Below are 20,480 nucleotides of genomic sequence, written 5' to 3'. Positions count from 1 at the left end.
GAACCGGGGCATTCAAACCCCGGACGTTTAAGCTTAGGACCTTAACCATAGGCATTCAGCCTGGTCCGCTTCGACAATTAGTGCCCCCTCCCCCATGGCCCGTCTGAGGTCTGCTGTGTGTGTAGGTAGTGTGTGCCCTCCGTACCTGTATAGGCTATGTGTGAGAAAAACATAAAATCAACCAAACAACAATTTAACCTTATGATTCCCCGCCTGGGAACCTGCATAAGTAATGTAGCATTTGGGTCCATGTTGTAGGTGAAATCCTTCATCAAATCAAGAATATAAGGGTAACCTCTGCTGCCAACGTGTGTTGGCTGCTGCTGGGGTGAAGGGATGTGGGCCCCCCTCTGCATTCCACTGTGGCCCCCCAACCGCCTGTGATCAGGCCAAGAGCAGGGATTGCTTTCTGTGGGTTCGCCCCTCAGTCATTGTCTGGGTCAGAAGAGGCATTTTCCCTTTGTTGTAGTTGTTGAAGTAATGCCGATTGCTCACTTGGGCTGTTGGTTTACGGATTTTCTTACTCTGCCCATGGCGGATCTATACTCGAGGTCTTCCAGCTGATAGTTGAGGTCTGCTGTTTTGTCTCTAAGAGGGTCTCACACCTATGTTCCTCCAACTCCTCATCTCGGTTTTCGCGTACACGCACCAGGGAATCAACTCTTTGTTCCAATTCGCCCATATTACGTCTTATATCTTTGACATCTGCTGCTAATTCTTGTTTCGGGGTGGCTATGTTATCTCTAGATCTTGTAACAGGAGCATCCACTTCCGAGATAGCATCTGGTGTAGCCTCTGCGGGGCTCTCCGTGTCGTGGGAACCCTTCTCAGCTCAGTCTGTCTTCTTTCCTGTTGGCTTTGCAAACGTGTTTCATGGGGGAATCCTTCTGCGTCGAGTGGGCATTTGCAATGCCAACAGTAGGGGCAGCTGGAGCAGACTGGGGCACAGAATTCTATGCCAGCACCCAAGTGCCCTCTTCACTCCACCTCTCTCTGCTCCCCTTTTCTCCAGCCTTACCCAGGTGTTCGACTCCCCGCCATAGGCGAGATCATGGCGGGATTCCCTTCAGATTTCAAGCGTTTGCTAGGTGAAGACATCCCCACAGTTTCTTTGTCAATGATTAATCTGGGGTTTTATTGTGATGTTGATCTCCCTTTGAATAATCAGCTTAATAAACTATCTTGATCTTGTTTTTATTATTGAAGACTTTACAGAAAGGTTTCCAGCTTCTTCCTGCTCACACGTTCCCTCTGGTGGTTCGGGGTGACATTCTGAGCAGGCTAGACTATGGGAACTCCCTTTTGCTGGGCTCCCCCGATTACCTTCACATGCGCCTATGTTGGCTCCAGACTGCTGCAGGTAGATTGGCGCTGGCACTTCCTCACTGTTCCTCTGCTTCAGAAATCTTTAACAAATTGCAGTGGTTTGCAGTACCCGAAAGGATCAATTTTAGATCCCCAAATGATTCATTTTAAATCCCTTGGTATTGTTTATAAGGAAAATCATATGGCTGGGACCCTTTATCTTCAAAATAATTTCCTTCGGTATCACCCTACAAGCCTGATACTTACCTCCGACTCCTCTGTGCTCAGTCCTTGTAAATTCAATCAAATTCAGTCTAAGGGAAGATTCTTTACTGTTTCCTTCTTTCTATTAAGGAACAGAATAATCTTCACTGTTTCCTTCTTTCTATTAAGGAACATTTGCCATTTAGGACATTTCTGAGGAGTTGCCTCTATGCTCTTTGTGTGGTGTATGGCTGCTGCTAATACCAGGATGGTATCAGTTGCACCTTGGAAAGCCATACATAAAATAAATAAATGTTGTTTGCTTGGGGATTGGAGCACATTTTTGACACAGGAGTGCTTGGATTAATGGAAAGATATGCCTTTAGTGTATTCATATTTTTGTTATGTATCCTTAAACTCGATTGGTGCTGGGCTAGAGGATTGTGACACTGTCACAATAGCAAAACATTAGTACTGAGGTTTGGTCGGATTTTCTTTTTTTTTTTTTTTTATAATAGAAGAAAGTGATTTAGGTGCAACGCAGCACACTAAATAAATGTCCCGTCAGAACATTCACCTTCATAAATAGAACTTTTTGCAGGTTCGTAAAACAAGGCAGTTAACAATTTGGTTAAAAAACAAAGACTTTCTCGGACAAATATTGCAATCTGTACATAATTATAGTTGTTTAAAGTGATGGGAGCGGCAGAAAACAAATAATATTCGATCAATCAAAACAGATTTCTGGAGCACATGGCTAACAGTGCTGGCAGATCATAGAACAGAAAGGGCCAAGCTAAGTTTCAAAGAGCCATGTTTTCACCAGCTTCGAGAACAGTGCAAAAGAGTCACATAGACAGAGTTTGTGAGGCAGATTATTCCATAATTTAGTCCCCAGAATAGCAAACTACTAATCCTGCTGCCTTGCCAGTCTAGTGATGGGAATAGAAGATACTTTTGCATTGCCTGTGGTAATTTACACTTAGGAACATAGGGATAGATTAGAGAATGTATATATGCAGGACTGGCACACAGAAACTTGTAAATAATACGCTGGCGGGAAAAGGGCAGATGCTGAGTTCATTTGGCAAACACTGTGGTCTCCCTAAACTAGGTTCGTTACCTACTAGAAACACCTGAGTTTGCTGCCATTTAATTTGAGGCAGTTTGTCCGCATCTGTTCTACCACTTCCTTAAGACAAGGCACCATACTGCGACAGTTACTCTTATTTGTAGTAGAAAGTGAAACTGTAATTTGCGTGTCAACTGCATAGGAGTAAGTGGAAAAGTGATACTTTTCTACCATATATGTCTGTGTTTGCACATAAACCTAGGTAAGGTGGGACTCAAAGAGGATCCTTGCTGTACTCCATGAGGCAAGGTGCAAATTTCTGATTTGTAAGGTTTGACAAGTACCTGAAAGATATGGCCATCCAAAAATGACTAAAACCAGGCTAGAGCTGTCCCTTGAATTCCAGCCTCAGTGAGTATGTTGAGAATCAATTGATGAGGCACAGTGTTGATGGCTGGGCTAAGGTCCAATAAAATCAGTGCACATGTCCTTCTCTATCCAGTTCCAGGCCTTAGCTTCTCCATGAATCCTAACAGAGCTGTTTAAGTATTGTGTTGGGTGCGGAACCCAAACTTTGGGGGGTAGTTGTGGGGGGGGGCTGCAATACCCTATTAGATTCTTAAAATACAGAGAGCAGGCCGTTGATGTACTTTTCAAGAATCACATTATTGCAATTCTTTTGTGAGATGGAAGCCAATGGGATAGGGTTCAGAAGGGATTTAATTATCTGAAAAACCTCCTTGGGAGAATTGCTAGCATTCTCAATTCGATTTGAGTGATAAGCTGCATGAGCAGAGCTACGTGTCCTGTAATACATTTTCATGCCTGTTTTATCCTGTGTTTATCCATAAGGGAGTACTGCTTCCGCCAAGCTTGTTTCAATTGTTTTCAGTCTTTTTTTAGCCTTAAGACTTAAGACTGTGTCTGTAATCCAAGGAGCGGGAGGGCGAGCCAACCATATGTTGTTCACCTGCAATGGAAGTACAGAGTCTAAGTTAGATCAAATCCAAGAGTCTACAGTCTCAGTGCTTTCTTCCGTCAATCCCTCCACCTTGGGTAGCATGTTACATAAACTAGTTAAAGGCCAATAGGTCAAACGTAGCCCATCTCCTCGAGAGGTCCTGTGTACTGGGGGCATATCAATGAGTGCATACCCTTAATGGAAATGGGGATCAAAAAATGATCTGATCCGCTAAGAAGAAGCGGGCGTTCCGCACTAGCGCTGGTTAAGTTAGAAAACATAGGGTCAAGGAAATGTCCCGTATTATGAGAGGGTCCTATGCCAACAGATTCAACCCAAGTGGTTTGAAATCGCCAATAATGGGAGATGCGGTGCAGCTATTATTATCATCGAAATGGATATTGAAATCACAAAGAACGACAAAGCTAGCACATTTTAAAATCTAAGGAGATAAAACCTTGCCAAGTGTAGGGCTCCAGGTGTTAGTAGGGCCAGAAGGGCAATAGTTTAGAGCGCATGACAGAGTAAAATTCTGAGATAAGCCTATTAAGGACAAAGCACATTGCAATCAGGCATAGCGAGATTGGAAGTTTGGCAGCGAAAATCCAATTTAAAAATAATAGCCAATCCAGCCCCTTTTTTTCCCCAACCCGATCCTGACATGTCATGCTATAGCCAGTAGGCAGGGCAAGAGAATTATCCGGTGAGGTATGTTCATACAGCCAAGTTTCTGTCAAAACAATGGCATCCAGTTCATAATCGGATAGGAAACCGTACACCTCTAAAGTGTACTGTGCCAAGGAGCGGCAGTTGACACTGTAAAAGCAGTAGGTTACTGCTTGTTTCTGCGCCAAGCCTACTGCTTGGGAAAAGGTGATGAGCACTGCAAGGTCTCTGAGGGAGTAACCACAGTGTTAGGAACTTAGCTGACCATTAAAAATATCAAAACTCGCACTGCATTTAGTTGCAAAAGCAGGATTCAGCAGATACAATTGCTTCCTAGGGTAAACTCGCTTACCCAAGATGGAGAAACAGGGTTACTGGCCCCTGTGCCTGGTGTGGCGTGTACAGGCTCGGACAGGCTTGTCTTTGGCGCACTTTTGGCATTACCATGCCCGCTTCACACGTTGGCGTGGTGCCTTCACTTACATAGCAAAAAGACCAGATGATGGACGGAATGCTGAACAGTTCAAACGTTCACCCCCAATCACAGATCTGGGTTTAAGCAATTATCTTTTAGCTCACCACACCACCACAGTTTGGAACCAGCCATATGCAAATCAGTCTTGACCCTGCTTCCCATGGGAACAGTCCAGCTCGAACTGCCAGGCCAGGACCTACTTGGACCGGGAACAAACATCTTGGGACCGGTTTTGGGGTATCACCCCTCAGCACCAGGCTAACTTGAATTCAATGGCACAGTGAGAAGGGGACCCATGTCTGGGCATACCCTCCCCACTTAGTGCGACAAAACCAAAAAAAACAGCAGATGGGTGGAATGCTGAACAAATCAAACATTCACCCCAGACACAGATTTGGGTTTAATCCATTGTTTTTTTGTTCAACACGCCACCCCAGTGTGGACCCAGCCATATACAAATAAGTCTTGACGCTGCTACCCATGGGAACACTGCGCCACTGGATTCAAGCTAGCCTGGCTGATGAGGGGTGAAACCACAAAACCAGTCCCAGGATGCTTGTTTCCGGTCCAGGGAAGACCTGGCCTGGAAGTATGGGCTGGACTGTTTCTATGCAGAGCAGTGTCAAAACTGATTTACATACGGCTGAGTCCAAACTGGGGTGGCATGGTGGGCCAAAAACGATGGATTTTGGCCTAGATCTCTGAATAGGGGTGAATGTTTGGCATTGTTAAGCATTCCGTTTATCATCTGTTCTTTTTAAATTCACTTAAATAAGGCATGTCAAACTAGGAGAGCCCCGAGCAACTGGACCACTCAAACACACCTCCACAGAGCAGCAAGAACAAAATGGCCGCCTGGGTGACTAACTGCAACCAAAAGACTAGTAATAGAGGTAAAAGTAGTGAAGACTACCAGCTGTCTAAAATCAGTTAAAAACATACAACAAAAAAGCTTAAACATATGTATAAGAGCATAAAAAACACCCCAAAGCACCTCAGAAGTGTAAGCACAGCAATTGAAAAGGTACTGTGTCTGCTGCACGCATCTGTATTTTGCCTTCACTTAAACGGGACACATTACCCCAGGAGAGCCCAAGCTACTAGGCTGCTCAAAAACACCTTCCAACAGGGGCACAAACGAAATGGCTGCCTGGGTGCCTCGCTGCAACCAAAAAACTAGTGGTAGAGGTAAAAGTAGTGAAATCTACAAAAAGTCAACAAAAATCAATTTAAAATACTAATCAGAGCGTGAGAATTGCCCTGTAAAGAACCCCAGAAGGGTAAGCACAGCAATCTCGGAGGCACCATGTCCCAACACAGAGCCCTATACCAAGTTCAGTCCAAAAGTCTACCAGCCTAGTCTGATGATGAAAAAATACTTTATTAGTTAATAAAATCGAACCATCTAAAAAAGACAGACCAGGTTAACAATACCGAAAGTATTCTTACCCATTTGCCCATTACCGTCTTTAAGTCCTCACAGTTAACATACAAAACTATTATTCTAGATAAAGTGCAAATGCAAAAGTGTCAAATAGACATACACATACTAGGATGGTAAAACACTATCATAGTATGAAAACCTCATAATAAAAATGCCTGAAACACGGACACAATTCTTAGGCAGAGATCGTCCTGTCCTTCACATTATTACATTAACTGGGATGCTTTCCCACTTTACCTCATTTTGTCTGTGAGGGGGCTGGCCTTTTTTTCAGCACCATAAATATTCTTGCCCAATGACCCGCCCATACTTTCTTCAGAACCTCACCGTTGTCAAGCAAGACTGTTATGCTAACATCAATAAAGTGCAATACAAAGATAACAAGCAGCACCCAACATTAAGACAATAAAACACCATTGTAATAAGAACACCAGCATACTAAAAGACCAGATACCCAAAGACAATATTGATGAAAATACAACCTAGCCCTCGCTTAATTGCTTCAAAATGCCTAAAGGGCTAGGAGCAGGTGTTAGGTGGGGTTACTTCCCCCACTTTAACTAGATTTTATCCTAAAACCATCTAAAACCCTCGCTTACCCTGACATAGAAGAGATTTGCTGGGCAGGAAACATATCCTATTCCATTGACCTTAAGAGCTAAGATAAAGATATTTTGTCAGAACAGCCCCCTCTCCTTCATTAAAGGGAGTGGGGTGAGGCAAACAGAGAGGCAAAAATTCTCAGGAACTGAACTAGTCTAATGTTTAACATTTCATTGCTTGGGTCAAGTGATGTCATTACGGCTGACCTACAGGATCGGATTCCTAGGGCATTAAATTCCCTTCTCAGTAGTTCCCTTCTCTGGCTTACCAGGACTAGACATATACAGACCACATGGGTCAGCATCTCATTAGTCTGATGGCATAGCCAACAAGTCTGTGGATGTGTCCCAGCCTCCTTTTTCCATTTAGATAGGAAATCAAGGGTTGGAAGAACTCCCAATCTTAGTCGTAAAAGGCTCTGTTTGATTTTCAGGGATAGAGGAGCAGACATGATGGGTGATTCCTTACCTAGTTTATATGAATTTAAGACCAACCAAACATGACTGTTTATATAGCTCCTCCATATCTTCTAGCCCGCTTAAAACTTTAACTGATTTATTTACTGCTTTCCTACAGACTGGGACAGGCAATGAATTACCCCATAGGTCACCCAGCTCCAGCTGTGCTATGGATTTTTCCAAGTGCTCCTTGAAGCTACTGTTACCCCTCTCAAGACTGATTTCCTTCCAGACGAAATTGCCTAGGGTCCCTTCAGTGGCAAGACGTAATTTGTAGTAGTCCTTGGTAAATGCAGCCGGCCTGGCCAGTGATTGCCTTACAAAGGAAAATTTTAGTCTAACCTGGGCCAGTGAAGCCGATCTAGGTAAACGAAAAACCTGTTTATACAATTTAACTTGTAAGTTGTATAACAGGGCCTCCTCCGTCCCCCTTATTAATTCTGTCCCATAGGAAAGTGTCTGGAGTAATTTAGCTCTCATAACCATGGTCATCGGCTTAAGAGGGTGCCCAAGGATTGACTTTGCTAGGTTTCCAAAAGCATGATTTAGAGCTTGTGATTTCTCCCTGAATACTTCTCTATGGTCTGCAAACGTACCGTTTGAGTCAATACTGACCCCCTGATATGTGTATGTTGCCACTTCCTCAATATACTGCCCGTTCAGGTGCCACTTATGGTGTAAAGTGGGTTTATGGTTGAGGGGAATTATTTTAGTTTTGCCTTGATTTATTTCCAGATCATTGGCCAGCAGATATCTTCCTAAACTATCCAGAAGTTTCTGTAAGCCTGCTCTAGAGTTGCTAAACAACAAAAGATCATGTGCATAAAGTAGGTTAGATATTTGGTGACCCCCAAGGGTCTGGGGTTGTCTGGCAGGTTATCTAAAACTGGATACAGGTCTCCTATATACAGGTTGAAAATAAGTGGAGCTAACACACAGCCCTGCTTCAGGCTAGCTGTGGTCTTGATAGGCCTGGATAAAAAGGAACCATCCCCAAGTTTGATTTTTACCCCGGTGTTTGAGTAGAGCATAATAATGGCATTCAGTAAGTTTGCTGGCAGCCCCCGCTGCTGTAATTTTGCCCACAATTTGTCTCGAGGAACACAGTCAAATGCAGCCTTAAAGTCTACAAAACACATATAGAGAGGTGTCCCTGTGGCCTTTGCTCTATTAACTATCAAACTTAATGCCATTAGGTTGGTTAAGGCGCCCTGCTTCTTAGTAAAACCTGTTTGGTTAATGGGGAGCCTGCCACTGTCCAAGGCTCACTGTTATAAGTGCTGCAAAATTCCTATGGAAGAGTTTATAAGGTCCACATCAAGAAGGCCGATTAGACAAGATAGTTCGATGGTAGGGAGGCCTTCCCTCCCTTATAAATAGGATGGATTATTGAGCCCTTCCAGCTATCTGGAACAGTACCTGTTGCCAAGATATAATTAAACATTACAGTAAAAAAAAACAGCCCATCTTGTCATAAATTGTTTAAACAGGGCCTGGGGTAATCCATTAGGACTAGGTGCGCAGTCTGGGCGTGATTTTTGTATTATCTTCTTTATTTTGGATGGAGTAAACATAATGGACTCCTGGATCTCCTACCCACTGGCGCACATCTCCCATTGAGCTGGACCAGCCTCTGCCGAAGATGAATCCTTGAAGTGGGATTTCAAGTATCCCACCCATGACTCTTCATTTATATTTGCATTGTTGGCGGCCCTGGGGCCTTTTTCAATGTTGTTGACCAATCTCCAGAAGCATCTAGAATTTGCAGATGCCGATACATAATGTAATTTTGCCCATAGTGTTTCCTGCTTTGTTTTTTTAAAGATCCAAATGCCCCTTTTTAGAAGTTTCCTTTTCTTCCGGAGGGTTTTTAAGGTTGTTCCATCTTCCGGATGTTTCTGCAGTTGCCTCAGGAGCCTATTCACCACTGATTTCCTCAGCCGTACTGCTCATGGCATAAGTATGCTATTACTGTGCCCCTAGTATGCACCCCTAGACCTACCCTTCGCAGAAGATTGGTTGATAAGATTTTTTGAGAATGTTTCCCATATGGCCACTGCATTTAAATTTAAAGATTCGTTGTCCATGTTTCCCAGGATCACGACCGCTTCCTCCGCTTGTGCTTTGACCGAATGCGAACTCCATTTCAGTCGCTTTAGGTTTTCGAAGTGGAGCTTCCCATTAAGGAGATGGTTTCTTCCTGGATACATGCTTTACTCTGAACTATGACTATTTGAGGATTATGGTCGCTTCCTGGATGTTCTTGAATTCTAAAATCACTCACAAATTTAAATAAGGGAGCATTTATCAGGGTATAATCTAGATATGAAACCACCTTTTCCGAGGCTCTTGTCTAAGCATGCGGGGTATCTGACGGCAACCGCCCATTCAGTGCAAAGAGGCCTGCTAACTCACAGCTCTTAAGTAACTTATCACCAATCAATTATATCTTTCTTTCTCTGGGGAGGCAAATTTTGGATGGGCAATAGGACTGCTCTTTGCACATGGCCTCACTTGGTGAGTGAAACAAATTAAGATTAGAGTCGCCTGAAACAAGCCAGTAGGCAGCGTTTGAAGAATTTTTTTTATGTGGAGCAGATGTTCTAGGAGATTATTGGTTTCCATCATTTTCTTTTTAGGTTTGACATAAATATTAATCAAAATTAGAGGATCATGCATATCTTTTGCCCAGCCGTCCAGGCGAATCAGCAAGAACGGCTGATCTCCCCTCTGCAGTCCTGACAGCTTAGCCATAAGTCTAGTGCTGATGAAAGTTGCTAAACCTCCTTTTGCCTTCCCAAACGTGTTTTGTTTCACTGCTGGCTTGTTCAATTCCTCTTAGCCGATTAAAGGGAGACTTGTAAGTGCAAATGTTTCCTGCAGCATTACAATATCATAAGAGCCCAGAAATTGAATAATCTCTGGATCTTCCAGCTTGGATTGAAGACCCCCTATGTTCCAAGAGCAAATACTAATGATCCTTGCGTATGAGGTGTCTGCTGGGCTATCGTTCAACTTTTTGTGGCTATTCTGGGGGCTAGCGCTGTTGGAAGCCAGGGCCATTTATCCTGGGGATGGCCTTTTAGCAAAGATTGCCTGGCTGAGATCCTTCTTTGGCCCTCTTCTTCCTGTATTTCTATTTTCAGATCTAGTTGAATTGCCGTCCCTTCTCCTACCTCTTCTTTAGCAGATTCTCTGATATTGGTCTTCCCATTTGCCTCTCGTAAAACGGACCAGGGCGTTACTTTCTTCTTTTTTGAAGAACATTCCTGCAGTAGCAGATGTGGGTATCTTTCCCCTAGGTAGAAAATAACCTCAATTCCCCAATCTTTTAGGGTATTTTTTTTCTTCCCGTAATTTGCATTGGGAGATCCGGTGATGCAAATACCACTACATTTGGGTCCGATTGCTGACTTCCCTGTGCTTGTATGAATTTTATAGCAGCAATGTCATCTGTGGTCACAAGTTCCAAGTCTTGAAGAGCATTTATTAGTTTGAGAACAGTAGAGCGGTTTAGCGCGTCTTGGGGACCTCTATTCTTATATTCTGGGATCCATAGCAACTGGGGGCCTTGGGTCAGCATGGACTGATTTGAATTATTTACCAGACTTAACTGTTCTGTGGGAGTGCCTACTCGATCTGTCCTCAGGCGGCGGTTCAATACTGTGGCATCTACCCCTCCTAACTACTTGCTTACCCAGGGGGGCGCCTAGTCTCTTCCTGATTAACTTTTAAGGCCCCCATTGGGATGATTACTTGCCGATCCTGAGGGGCCTGACAGTACCTTCTAAGTCTGGCCCTTCCATTGCCGGGGAGGGGGTGAAGGCCTCCAAGGGCATATTGCCTTTTGTGAAGGACCTGGGGAAATTATCCCCACATCATCATCCTCCTGTGTTTTGCTGATTAGTACTTCTGTGATGTCTCTGGGTGCTACCTGGGTGTTCTTCCTGCCCTTCCTTGTGCGTTTTCGCTCTCTCTTTGTCAGATGTTGGTGGGGGTGCCCTTCCGATTCCCCAAGATCTGCCAATTAAGTAGGGTGATCCGAAGCGCTTTCCTGGCTAGCTGGGGCTATTGATCTAGTGGCACTTCCCACCTTATTAATTGTTATTCTAGCTAAAGATTCGGGCAGGCTATGCTGATTCACCTCCGCAATCGCAATCTTGAAGAGTAGTAGGCAGACCCTGGGACAGGGAGATCTCCACGTCGTCCTTCTTATGTGTGGTGCGAATCTCTTTCAGGAGTCCTTCACAGGTTGCTAGTAGTTGTACCATACGATCTACTACCTCCTCACAGAAGCAAATAGTAAAGCCACTGAGTTGATTATGTTTGTACCCTTGTTATCAATGAGTTCAGTTTTGTAGCTTGCCATCGATTGCTGCCACGAATACAGCCAATGTATTTAGCAGGTCCACTTGGAGGTCCATTTTGTGGGAATGAAACTCTGGGGCTGTTACTGTTGTCTGCAAACTCTCTGATCTCACTTCTTTGGATTACCCCTGGGGTTTCCTGGGGACCTGAGGAGCCTAGACCCCTGCCTTGCTTGGATGCACTTGTGAGTGTCCCCTCTGGTTCTACACTTTTTGGGCTGAAGGCGGGAAAGTGATGAAACCTGGATTTGGGGCTCCTTATGGCGACCTGGGACTCCTCTTTTTTCACAGAATCCAGAGCCTCATCCTCTTCACTGGTTAAACTAGCTAAGCTGACCTGACAAAGAAGAATGGGTTGCTGATTGGTCAGGCTTTTCAACATATCTGGGTGATGTAAAACTGATCCCTGACCACTTAAGGGGGTACTGCCCCCCTGGCATCACCCCACATCCACAGTCATTGGACTCCCCCATCATGGGTCTAACGTTTATGGCTCTACTCTCCAAGATGTTAATGATGGGGGAGAGTGGTACTGGTGGAGGAGGGTCTCCTTCATCCACAAGTCCCCCTCTTAGATCAAAAGCCTGGGCCACGATGATGATGATGGTGGTGGTGGGGGGGTGCTTGCTGCTCGATTATCCTGCTTATCGCCCCAAAGTAATCTGTTATTTTGTGGGACTTAATTGGTGCTGGGGGTTGACTAGTATATATATCGTCCCTGCACGGGGAGACCCCCCTCAGTCTGAAAACTATCAGTTGTTCCCATCTCCAATGCTTTTGTCTTGTTCAATACCTTCTCAAGATTTTGCCCTGACGGACTCTTGATAGATAAGCAGCTTGAGCTGGCGACTCTGGGTGGTCCTACAGACTGGACTGTGCTGCTCCCTCTCCTTTTTGGCTGAATTTCAATTAGTACTGACTCCTACTTTCTGTTCCTCTTATTTGAGATTGAAGTCTTGTCTCTTATTTGACCTGATCTCATTTCTTAATGATCAGCAGTCGATGTAGCCAGGTGAGTTTTGTATTCCGAAATATTTCAATCACTCCTAGCGGGACTGAGGAACCGTGAAGGACCACATTGACCAGAGGGAAGGCACGTCAGATTCTATTAGGCCACTTCCAATATATCACAAGGCCACCAGCTCACACAGATGCTTACTTGAAGTACTTCAAATACTTGGAATTCTAGAGGAGCTCTAGTAGGGATTATACTTGGCGGTCGCAAATGTGGCCGTTTAATCTATTAAATATGCTTACTGCTTGGTTTGGCTTGGTTTAGCTGGTTGAGCTTTGCTTGGTTTGGCTGGGTTAAGAGTATGGCTATGAGCTGCGGCGAGCAGGTCCCACCGCCTCCCCCACAAGCTGCACCCAGACCAAGCTGGGCCGCTTCTGCAATGGAGTCCAGGCACGCACACCGTGGTGGATGTCTTCGCCCACCGCACTTGAAATCTCACAGGCCCTTACCTCAGGCTTCACATAGCTGTGGTTTCAGCTGGGACAAGGCTGCATTATGGGCTTTCCCTTCCTTATGTCTTCTGCCTGTTAGTTGGCTGCCTGGGGCTTGACCTACCCACCTAGGGCCTCAGAAGCAGACCGCTGTCGAACCAGTGGACATCCAGTAGACACCCTATCCCCCAGCTGACCGGCCACACTCCAATCCACTCAGGAACTCCCAGGAGCCGAGTGGGGCAATGCGGGGGGATGCAGTGCCACAGACAGTGGGCCAGGCAAGGTTGGGAGACAATAACAGAGTAAGGCCCACCAAGAAAGACAGCGGGCAGTCGCATGCCAACCTCCCTCCTTGAGCCCACAGTCCAAGCCTACCGAGGCCGTGGGTCCGCAAGCCGCCGTGGCAGAAGGAAAGCAGAAGGGAGGCATCGGTCGGCGTCCCAATGTGCTCCGTGCAACGACCTTTTTGACATCCTCTTGGGGGCGCTGGCACAGCAGAAAGGCAGCAGAAAGGAAAGCGGGGGGGTGGCGCCTCGGTGCACCGCAAACCGGTTCCACTCTGCAACATCCTCCGGGGTCACAGCAGCTGGCAGCTGTGAGCAGGGCAGGGCATGCGGCGTCTCTGCACTCTGCTGTCTGCTCCGTAGCATAGCGTAGTGTCCTCCGTCAGGAGGCAGAGCCAAATCCAGTAACTAGTCTGATTCACTAAAATCTATAACCTCTGGCTCAGCTCCTGACTCAAAAGTGGTTTAAGTTTCCATCAGTAGAGCAGAGGTGCTAGACAGGAAGACAGTGAGTAATGTTCCTGTTTGAAATCGTAGCACCCCTGTGGTGCAGGATGCAGTTGTTTCAGCCCATTGGTTTGGCACTATGTATTTCGGTTTCTGTCCAAAAAATCTTCAAAATGCCTCATTCCAAAATCCCACCATCAGATAGGAGCAGCGGTTGAATCCAAATCCATTTGAATTGTATCTGATCAGTTCTCCAGAGTCATATGTCCAGTTAAAAGGGTTATGGGTGTTCTGATAGATGGGATCTAGCAACCACCCACTAGATATAAAGCGAGGCGCATTGCTTCCCTGGCACCAGCACCCGAAATGGTGTCTCCACAGTTACCAAACCAAAATTTAGGACTGATTATTTTGAAAAGAGTGGCTTGCTAACTATGATTTTCAGTAATCTGTGCACCCACTTGACTGATGGAGGAGGGTGGGGGGACAGTGGACTCACTAGATTCTAGATCTTGATTTTAGAGTCAACAGCCATTTGCAACTTTCATTGCCAACATCACTGGAACCACTGGCTTGGAGATCAAATTTAAAACTATTCAGATGTCAGGGCGATTGGCCACACCAGGAAAAACCCCAACACCTTTAGTAAAGAAAATAAATCTCCATGTTCCTCTGGGACATATAGAAGGTAGATATAAATGCCCAAGAGGTACTGGAGGGATAAGGGATGATGGAGGATCCTCAGCGTTAAAGTACTCCAGCATCTACCTATGGTTACACTAGCTGCTTCCAGAGCGTTTCTGTCCAGCTGGCCTGCAAGGCCCTGTAACTCTGGTGTGCTCATTTCCAGTGACCACCTTCACAAAGGCTTTCAGTTAACTGAGCTTTGTTTTTTTTTTGTTTTGTTTATAGGTCTACTACTCTCACTGGGTAGTTTTGCTTCTTTCTTCTTTGAAGCAAGATGCATAAAGTAGGCATCTTTGAGGATTCAAGGCTTGTTTTCAAGCCTTCTGTGTAGACCATAGAAAGCAGGGCCCTGTCCCTCTGGTGCTGGTTCATGCAGAGTTTCTTCTCAGTTTCCAGACAAATATAAATTCCTTGGCTCACAGGTTCAGCATTGATTCTTTGGACCCAACCAAAGTACATGTTTTGTTCAACATTTAAGTATTCCTACAGCCAGCAGGAAGTGAATGTTGAGTTCTTTTTGTTCAGACTTTCCACATGGCCACAGAGATAAAGCTATCTAGAAATGGTTAAGACTGTTTATAAGTTCAAGGCAGATACTCTTGAGCCACGTTACCGTGGTTGCTACATGAGGACGAGTACATAACAGGAAAGGAGAAGTCTTACTGAGGGACCGAGGGGAAAATGATCATGCAGGTTCTCAACCACAAAAGTTGCTGTCAAAGCATCATTTTGTGTAGGCCCACACACACTATGTCTGTAATAGTCATCCTGCAGTATTCTGAAGCCCTACATTTCAGGCACACATCATTTCACACAATACACACTCTATGATGGACCACATCTATTAAACGGGTTGAATTTTACAGCGGAGAGATCAGTAGGTGCACTTCTCTCCAGGATACAAATACAAAAGCCTTACCCATGACAATAATATTTTGCCATCAAAACTCACTCACTAATAGTCTGGTATCCGGGGGTAGTAGCTAGTCCTGGCTAAGGGTGAAGGTACAGTATGGCTACTACACCACAAAGAGAGAGTCATAGCATTTTCTATGTTGTCCGATGTCACACAAAATATTGAATCATGTCCAGGTAGCTTGAAGGTTTTAAGTCCACTGGGGTCACACATTAGGTGCAGGGAAAGTCATCAGGGTTGTTACAAGTCCTGATCGGACTTGTGTTCCTTTAACCTCTCCTCAATTGCTTAGTTAAATTTGAATGTCAAAAATGATGGCATATACATGGCCGAGCTCTATTTCACAAGGGGGAGATAAGCCTCCCTGACTTCAGTCTCCGATACAAGCTTGAAGGTAAGCCATTTCCTGTGCTTGGAATGATTGTTTGCTCTTAACGTTTTAATGGTTTACAATAGCAGCCTCTGTAGATATTATTTTTTACTTGCATCTTTTTTTTTTTTAGGACTATATTTTATAGACTCTCCAAAAGATGAGCTATATTTGTGTTTGATAAAATGTGCTTGCTATGCATTAACAATTCTACTCCTATCTGTCTTTATTTCAGGATCTGTCAATATGACCTAAGTTTTTAGTTATATCATCTCTCATTGCAAAGCCCTATTCTAGTTCACTGTACATGATATATAAATCCCATGTGGCCACAACTGATGACTGAGTGTTTGAGCTGAGGCTTAATGGAAGGTTGGTAGAAGCAGTTTTTCTGAGAGAACACAAGTGTTATTGCTGTACAAGTGGCATCTCATGGAAATATTGAAAATTATTTTAATCTAACAATGCAGAACAGTACTGTGTTGTCAAGCTACCTTAGTTAAGTCAGATTTGTTATATCGCTCCATTAAAATGTGAAATCTACTTTAAATTCATTATTTTTCTTGAATTATCTACTTTACATCACATGTGCATGCTCTTTCTTGCTGTGTGAAACAGTTTTGATGTTTTAAATGTAAAGTCCTCAATGATTTCTGTGGTTATTCTTTTCCAGAAGTCTAAGGGTGCTGGTTCATCTGCCACCCCTCAATGCAATGAAGATTCAGAAGAGGAGGTAAGTTTATTCAAACAGTTCAGTAGTTTTAGGAAGTAGCCTTAAAATGTTGAAGTGTGCTGTTTCACATCAAATTATTTTTTGCAGTCATGCATCAGACGTGATCAGTTTTAGAGCCAATAATTTGGCCGTAGCTATAGTAGCCCTGCCTCCGTCAATGAATGCTGAGTTTTATAAATAATTTAAAGATGGTAGTTCAATGCTCCTATGGCCTGGTATTTTTTAAGATGCTTCTGAAAGAATGGCATCCAAAACAACCCCAAGTGTCATAATCTAATCCTGGTCGCTAATTTCAGTACTTCCAATTTGATAATGACAGTGATTACGACTGTGGCCTGAGAGAACGTTCGTCGGATGGGATTCTCTGGCACAAACGTGTCCATTCCATCATAACGTGGATCCAACCCTCCTTGATCAGTGCTCTGGAGCTCGTCCAATGGATAGCAATCCTTCTCTTAGCTAGAATAGCGATCAGTCTGAAAAACGTTTTCCCATGAGCCTCTCACATCCACTTTTAGAAATAAATTCATCAAGTATTGTTTTATAGTAGCCATTTTACGATCTGTCACGTATCACACAATCCTTCAGGAAATCTCCTTCCATAAAGCATGTATAACTGGACAGTTCCATGTTAGACATCGGACGTCTGCGTCCTCAGCCTGATACCTTCCACGTTGTGCTGATTTGCCTTGGTAAATTCTATTCAGTTTAACAGAAGTAACAAATACCATATGGACATAATTATACTGTATTAGTTTGAAACGTCTGTTGCTGGACACAGACATCTTCCCAGACACACCGTCAACCAATCTTTCTCAGTAAAATTATCTTCTAAACAATCCTGCCATTTGTCCCAAACTTTTAAGGCCTCAAATGGTTTGTCCGCCTGCAGCACTCTGTATATGTTAGAAATTAAGCGTCTACATCAGGGAAGGGCCAATAACATGGTCATTGTGTGTGGTGGGGTTTCCAGAAAAGAGGTTCCTACGTTTGTAGCTGTGTGAGCCAGTTGTGATTATTGCCTGAATTGGCCACCACCAATCTTAAAGTTATCTTGCACTTCTTTAAAGAATATAAGCCTGTTTTCAGGGTATAGATCTGCTAACATTAAACCACAACCCCCTTGTCCAACTGTCTACTACCATAATGTGTTAACGATCTGACCAAGGAGGTAAATACTCAAAATCAACTTTTCCAGTGGGCGTTTCAAAATTGTCTTGACCAGCCTATCCCATATGAAACACATAACTAATTACATAAGTTTATTGTCTGAGGGCTCCCCATCACCTTATCAGTAGTTTCTGCTATGCGCCTTCTCTTGCGTGTCCTTAAGTAGCCTCTTCTCCCAGTTGGCCCCCACATCCAACCAGAGCCGCCATGTAGTACAGCTTCATATCTGGAACTTCAAGCCCACTTTGTTCCCATTGTCATTTCAAAGCATCTAACTTGACCCTGCTCTTTTTACCTGCCCAGATCAGTTCTACCTCTAAGTGATATAAAACTACAGAGACCTGCCTTGGAATCATATATGTAGCCCCTTGCAATACATATGAGCATCTGAGCAAAAATACCATCTTGGCAGGTGCTACCCTGCCCATTACCGACCGCTGTCAGAGTATTCCAGAACTTAAATGAATCCTTATGACCCATCTATCACACTTTCCGTATTTAGTCTATGGTTATCTACTTCAGTCAGTGAAATCCTTATGTCTAAATATCTGAATTCTGTATTCACCCCTAGGAATACTTGCCCTCGGCTATATGCTGATATGCAACTCCGAAGTGCAACTATCGGATATAGTTCAGATCTCTTGCAGTTGGTATTTCTTCCTGACACTTCACTGTTTTCGGCTAATTTGTGTAACAGGATTGAAGCAGAAAAAGTCAGGTGTCTAAGATATACTAAGGTGTTGTCCCCCCGCTTGTATTCCGCAGCGTTTAAGCACTTCGCGTAATCTACAGGCCAATATCTCCATCTCCGATGCAAATAGCAGAAGGCAGCTCTGCTTCTTCCCACATTCCATTCCGAACTGCTCTGAAAGAATACAGCTGTTTGGACCCTGGCCACTGGTTTGGTCTATAACAACTATACTTTTAAAATTAGTTCTGTCCCACACCCATTGTTTGCAGGACTTCTTATACAGGGAGTGCAGAATTATTAGGCAAGTTGTATTTTTGAGGATTAATTTTATTATTGAACAACAACCATGTTCTCAATGAACCCAAAAAACTCATTAATATCAAAGCTGAATATTTTTGGAAGTAGTTTTTAGTTTGTTTTTAGTTTTAGCTATGTTAGGGGGATATCTGTGTGTGCAGGTGACTATTACTGTGCATAATTATTAGGCAACTTAACAAAAAAAAATATATACCCATTTCAATTATTTATTATTACCAGTGAAACCAATATAACATCTCAACATTCACAAATATACATTTCTGACATTCAAAAACAAAACAAAAACAAATCAGTGACCAATATAGCCACCTTTCTTTGCAAGGACACTCAAAAGCCTGCCATCCATGGATTCTGTCAGTGTTTTGATCTGTTCACCATCAACATTGCGTGCAGCAGCAACCACAGCCTCCCAGACACTGTTCAGAGAGGTGTACTGTTTTCCCTCCTTGTAAATCTCACATCTGATGATGGACCACAGGTTCTCAATGGGGTTCAGATCAGGTGAACAAGGAGGCCATGTCATTAGATTTCCTTCTTTTATACCCTTTCTTGCCAGCCACGCTGTGGAGTACTTGGACGCGTGTGATGGAGCATTGTCCTGCATGAAAATCATGTTTTTCTTGAAGGATGCAGACTTCTTCCTGTACCACTGCTTGAAGAAGGTGTCTTCCAGGAACTGGCAGTAGGACTGGGAGTTGAGCTTGACTCCATCCTCAACCCGAAAAGGCCCCACAAGCTCATCTTTGATGATACCAGCCCAAACCAGTACTCCACCTCCACCTTGCTGGCGTCTGAGTCGGACTGGAGCTCTCTGCCCTTTACCAATCCAGCCACGGCCCCATCCATCTGGCCCATCAAGACTCACTCTCATTTCATCAGTCCATAAAACCTTAGAAAAATCAGTCTTGAGATATTTCTTGGCCCAGTCTTGACGTTTCAGCTTGTGTGTCTTGTTCAGTGGTGGTCGTCTTTCAGCCTTTCTTACCTTGGCCATGTCTCTGAGTATTGCACACCTTGTGCTTTTGGGCACTCCAGTGATGTTGCAGCTCTGAAATATGGCCAAACTGGTGGCAAGTGGCATCGTGGCAGCTGCACGCTTGACTTTTCTCAGTTCATGGGCAGTTATTTTGCGCCTTGGTTTTTCCACACGCTTCTTGCGACCCTGTTGACTATTTTGAATGAAACGCTTGATTGTTCGATGATCACGCTTCAGAAGCTTTGCAATTTTAAGAGTGCTGCATCCCTCTGCAAGATATCTCACTATTTTTGACTTTTCTGAGCCTGTCAAGTCCTTCTTTTGACCCATTTTGCCAAAGGAAAGGAAGTTGCCTAATAATTATGCACACCTGATATAGGGTGTTGATGTCATTAGACCACACCCCTTCTCATTACAGAGATGCACATCACCTAATATGCTTAATTGGTAGTAGGCTTTCGAGCCTATACAGCTTGGAGTAAGACAACATGCATAAAGAGGATGATGTGGTCAAAATACTCATTTGCCTAATAATTCTGCACTCCCTGTATATAGGCCCAACAGACAGAATCTGTTAGTGTGTAGCAGGGCCAATGAGTATTTATCTGCACATCGTGTGTAGGATGTGTGTCAGGCTACATATATTTCTTAGAGTGCTTCTTTGGTCATGTATGAGGTCTGAAACAACTTCAATAAGTCAGTTTGCTAAGCCATTGCTGAGAATTTTAGAATCTGTGTTTAACATTGATAAAGAACGGTATTACAACACCATCTCTAGATCTCTGTCTCTGTCTACGCTCATGGATTCGATTAGCATAATAGCCAGGTAGTGTTCATTCTATAGGTCTAGGGCAGTGCTTCCCAAATGTTTTAGAACCATGATC

The 20,480-nt window shown here is 44.0% G+C and overlaps 1 protein-coding gene across 7 annotated transcripts in view; it reads left to right on the top strand.

The window, feature by feature from the left end:
- SWT1 (SWT1 RNA endoribonuclease homolog) overlaps window positions 1–20,480 on the top strand; it is a 793,385-nt gene that overhangs the window by 216,633 nt on the left and 556,272 nt on the right. For all 7 annotated transcript variants that reach the window (XM_069232008.1, XM_069232009.1, XM_069232010.1 and 4 more), the window contains one exon: window positions 16,382–16,441. In XM_069232008.1, the coding sequence (XP_069088109.1) occupies window positions 16,382–16,441 (60 nt within the window). The remainder of the gene's footprint in view (window positions 1–16,381; window positions 16,442–20,480) is intronic.

The sequence above is a fragment of the Pleurodeles waltl genome, chromosome 4_2 (assembly GCF_031143425.1).
Source record: "Pleurodeles waltl isolate 20211129_DDA chromosome 4_2, aPleWal1.hap1.20221129, whole genome shotgun sequence".
Lineage (NCBI taxonomy): Eukaryota > Metazoa > Chordata > Amphibia > Caudata > Salamandridae > Pleurodeles > Pleurodeles waltl.
The sequence above is the reverse complement of the archived record's forward strand: the minus strand, read 5'-3'. Positions and strand labels throughout refer to the sequence as shown.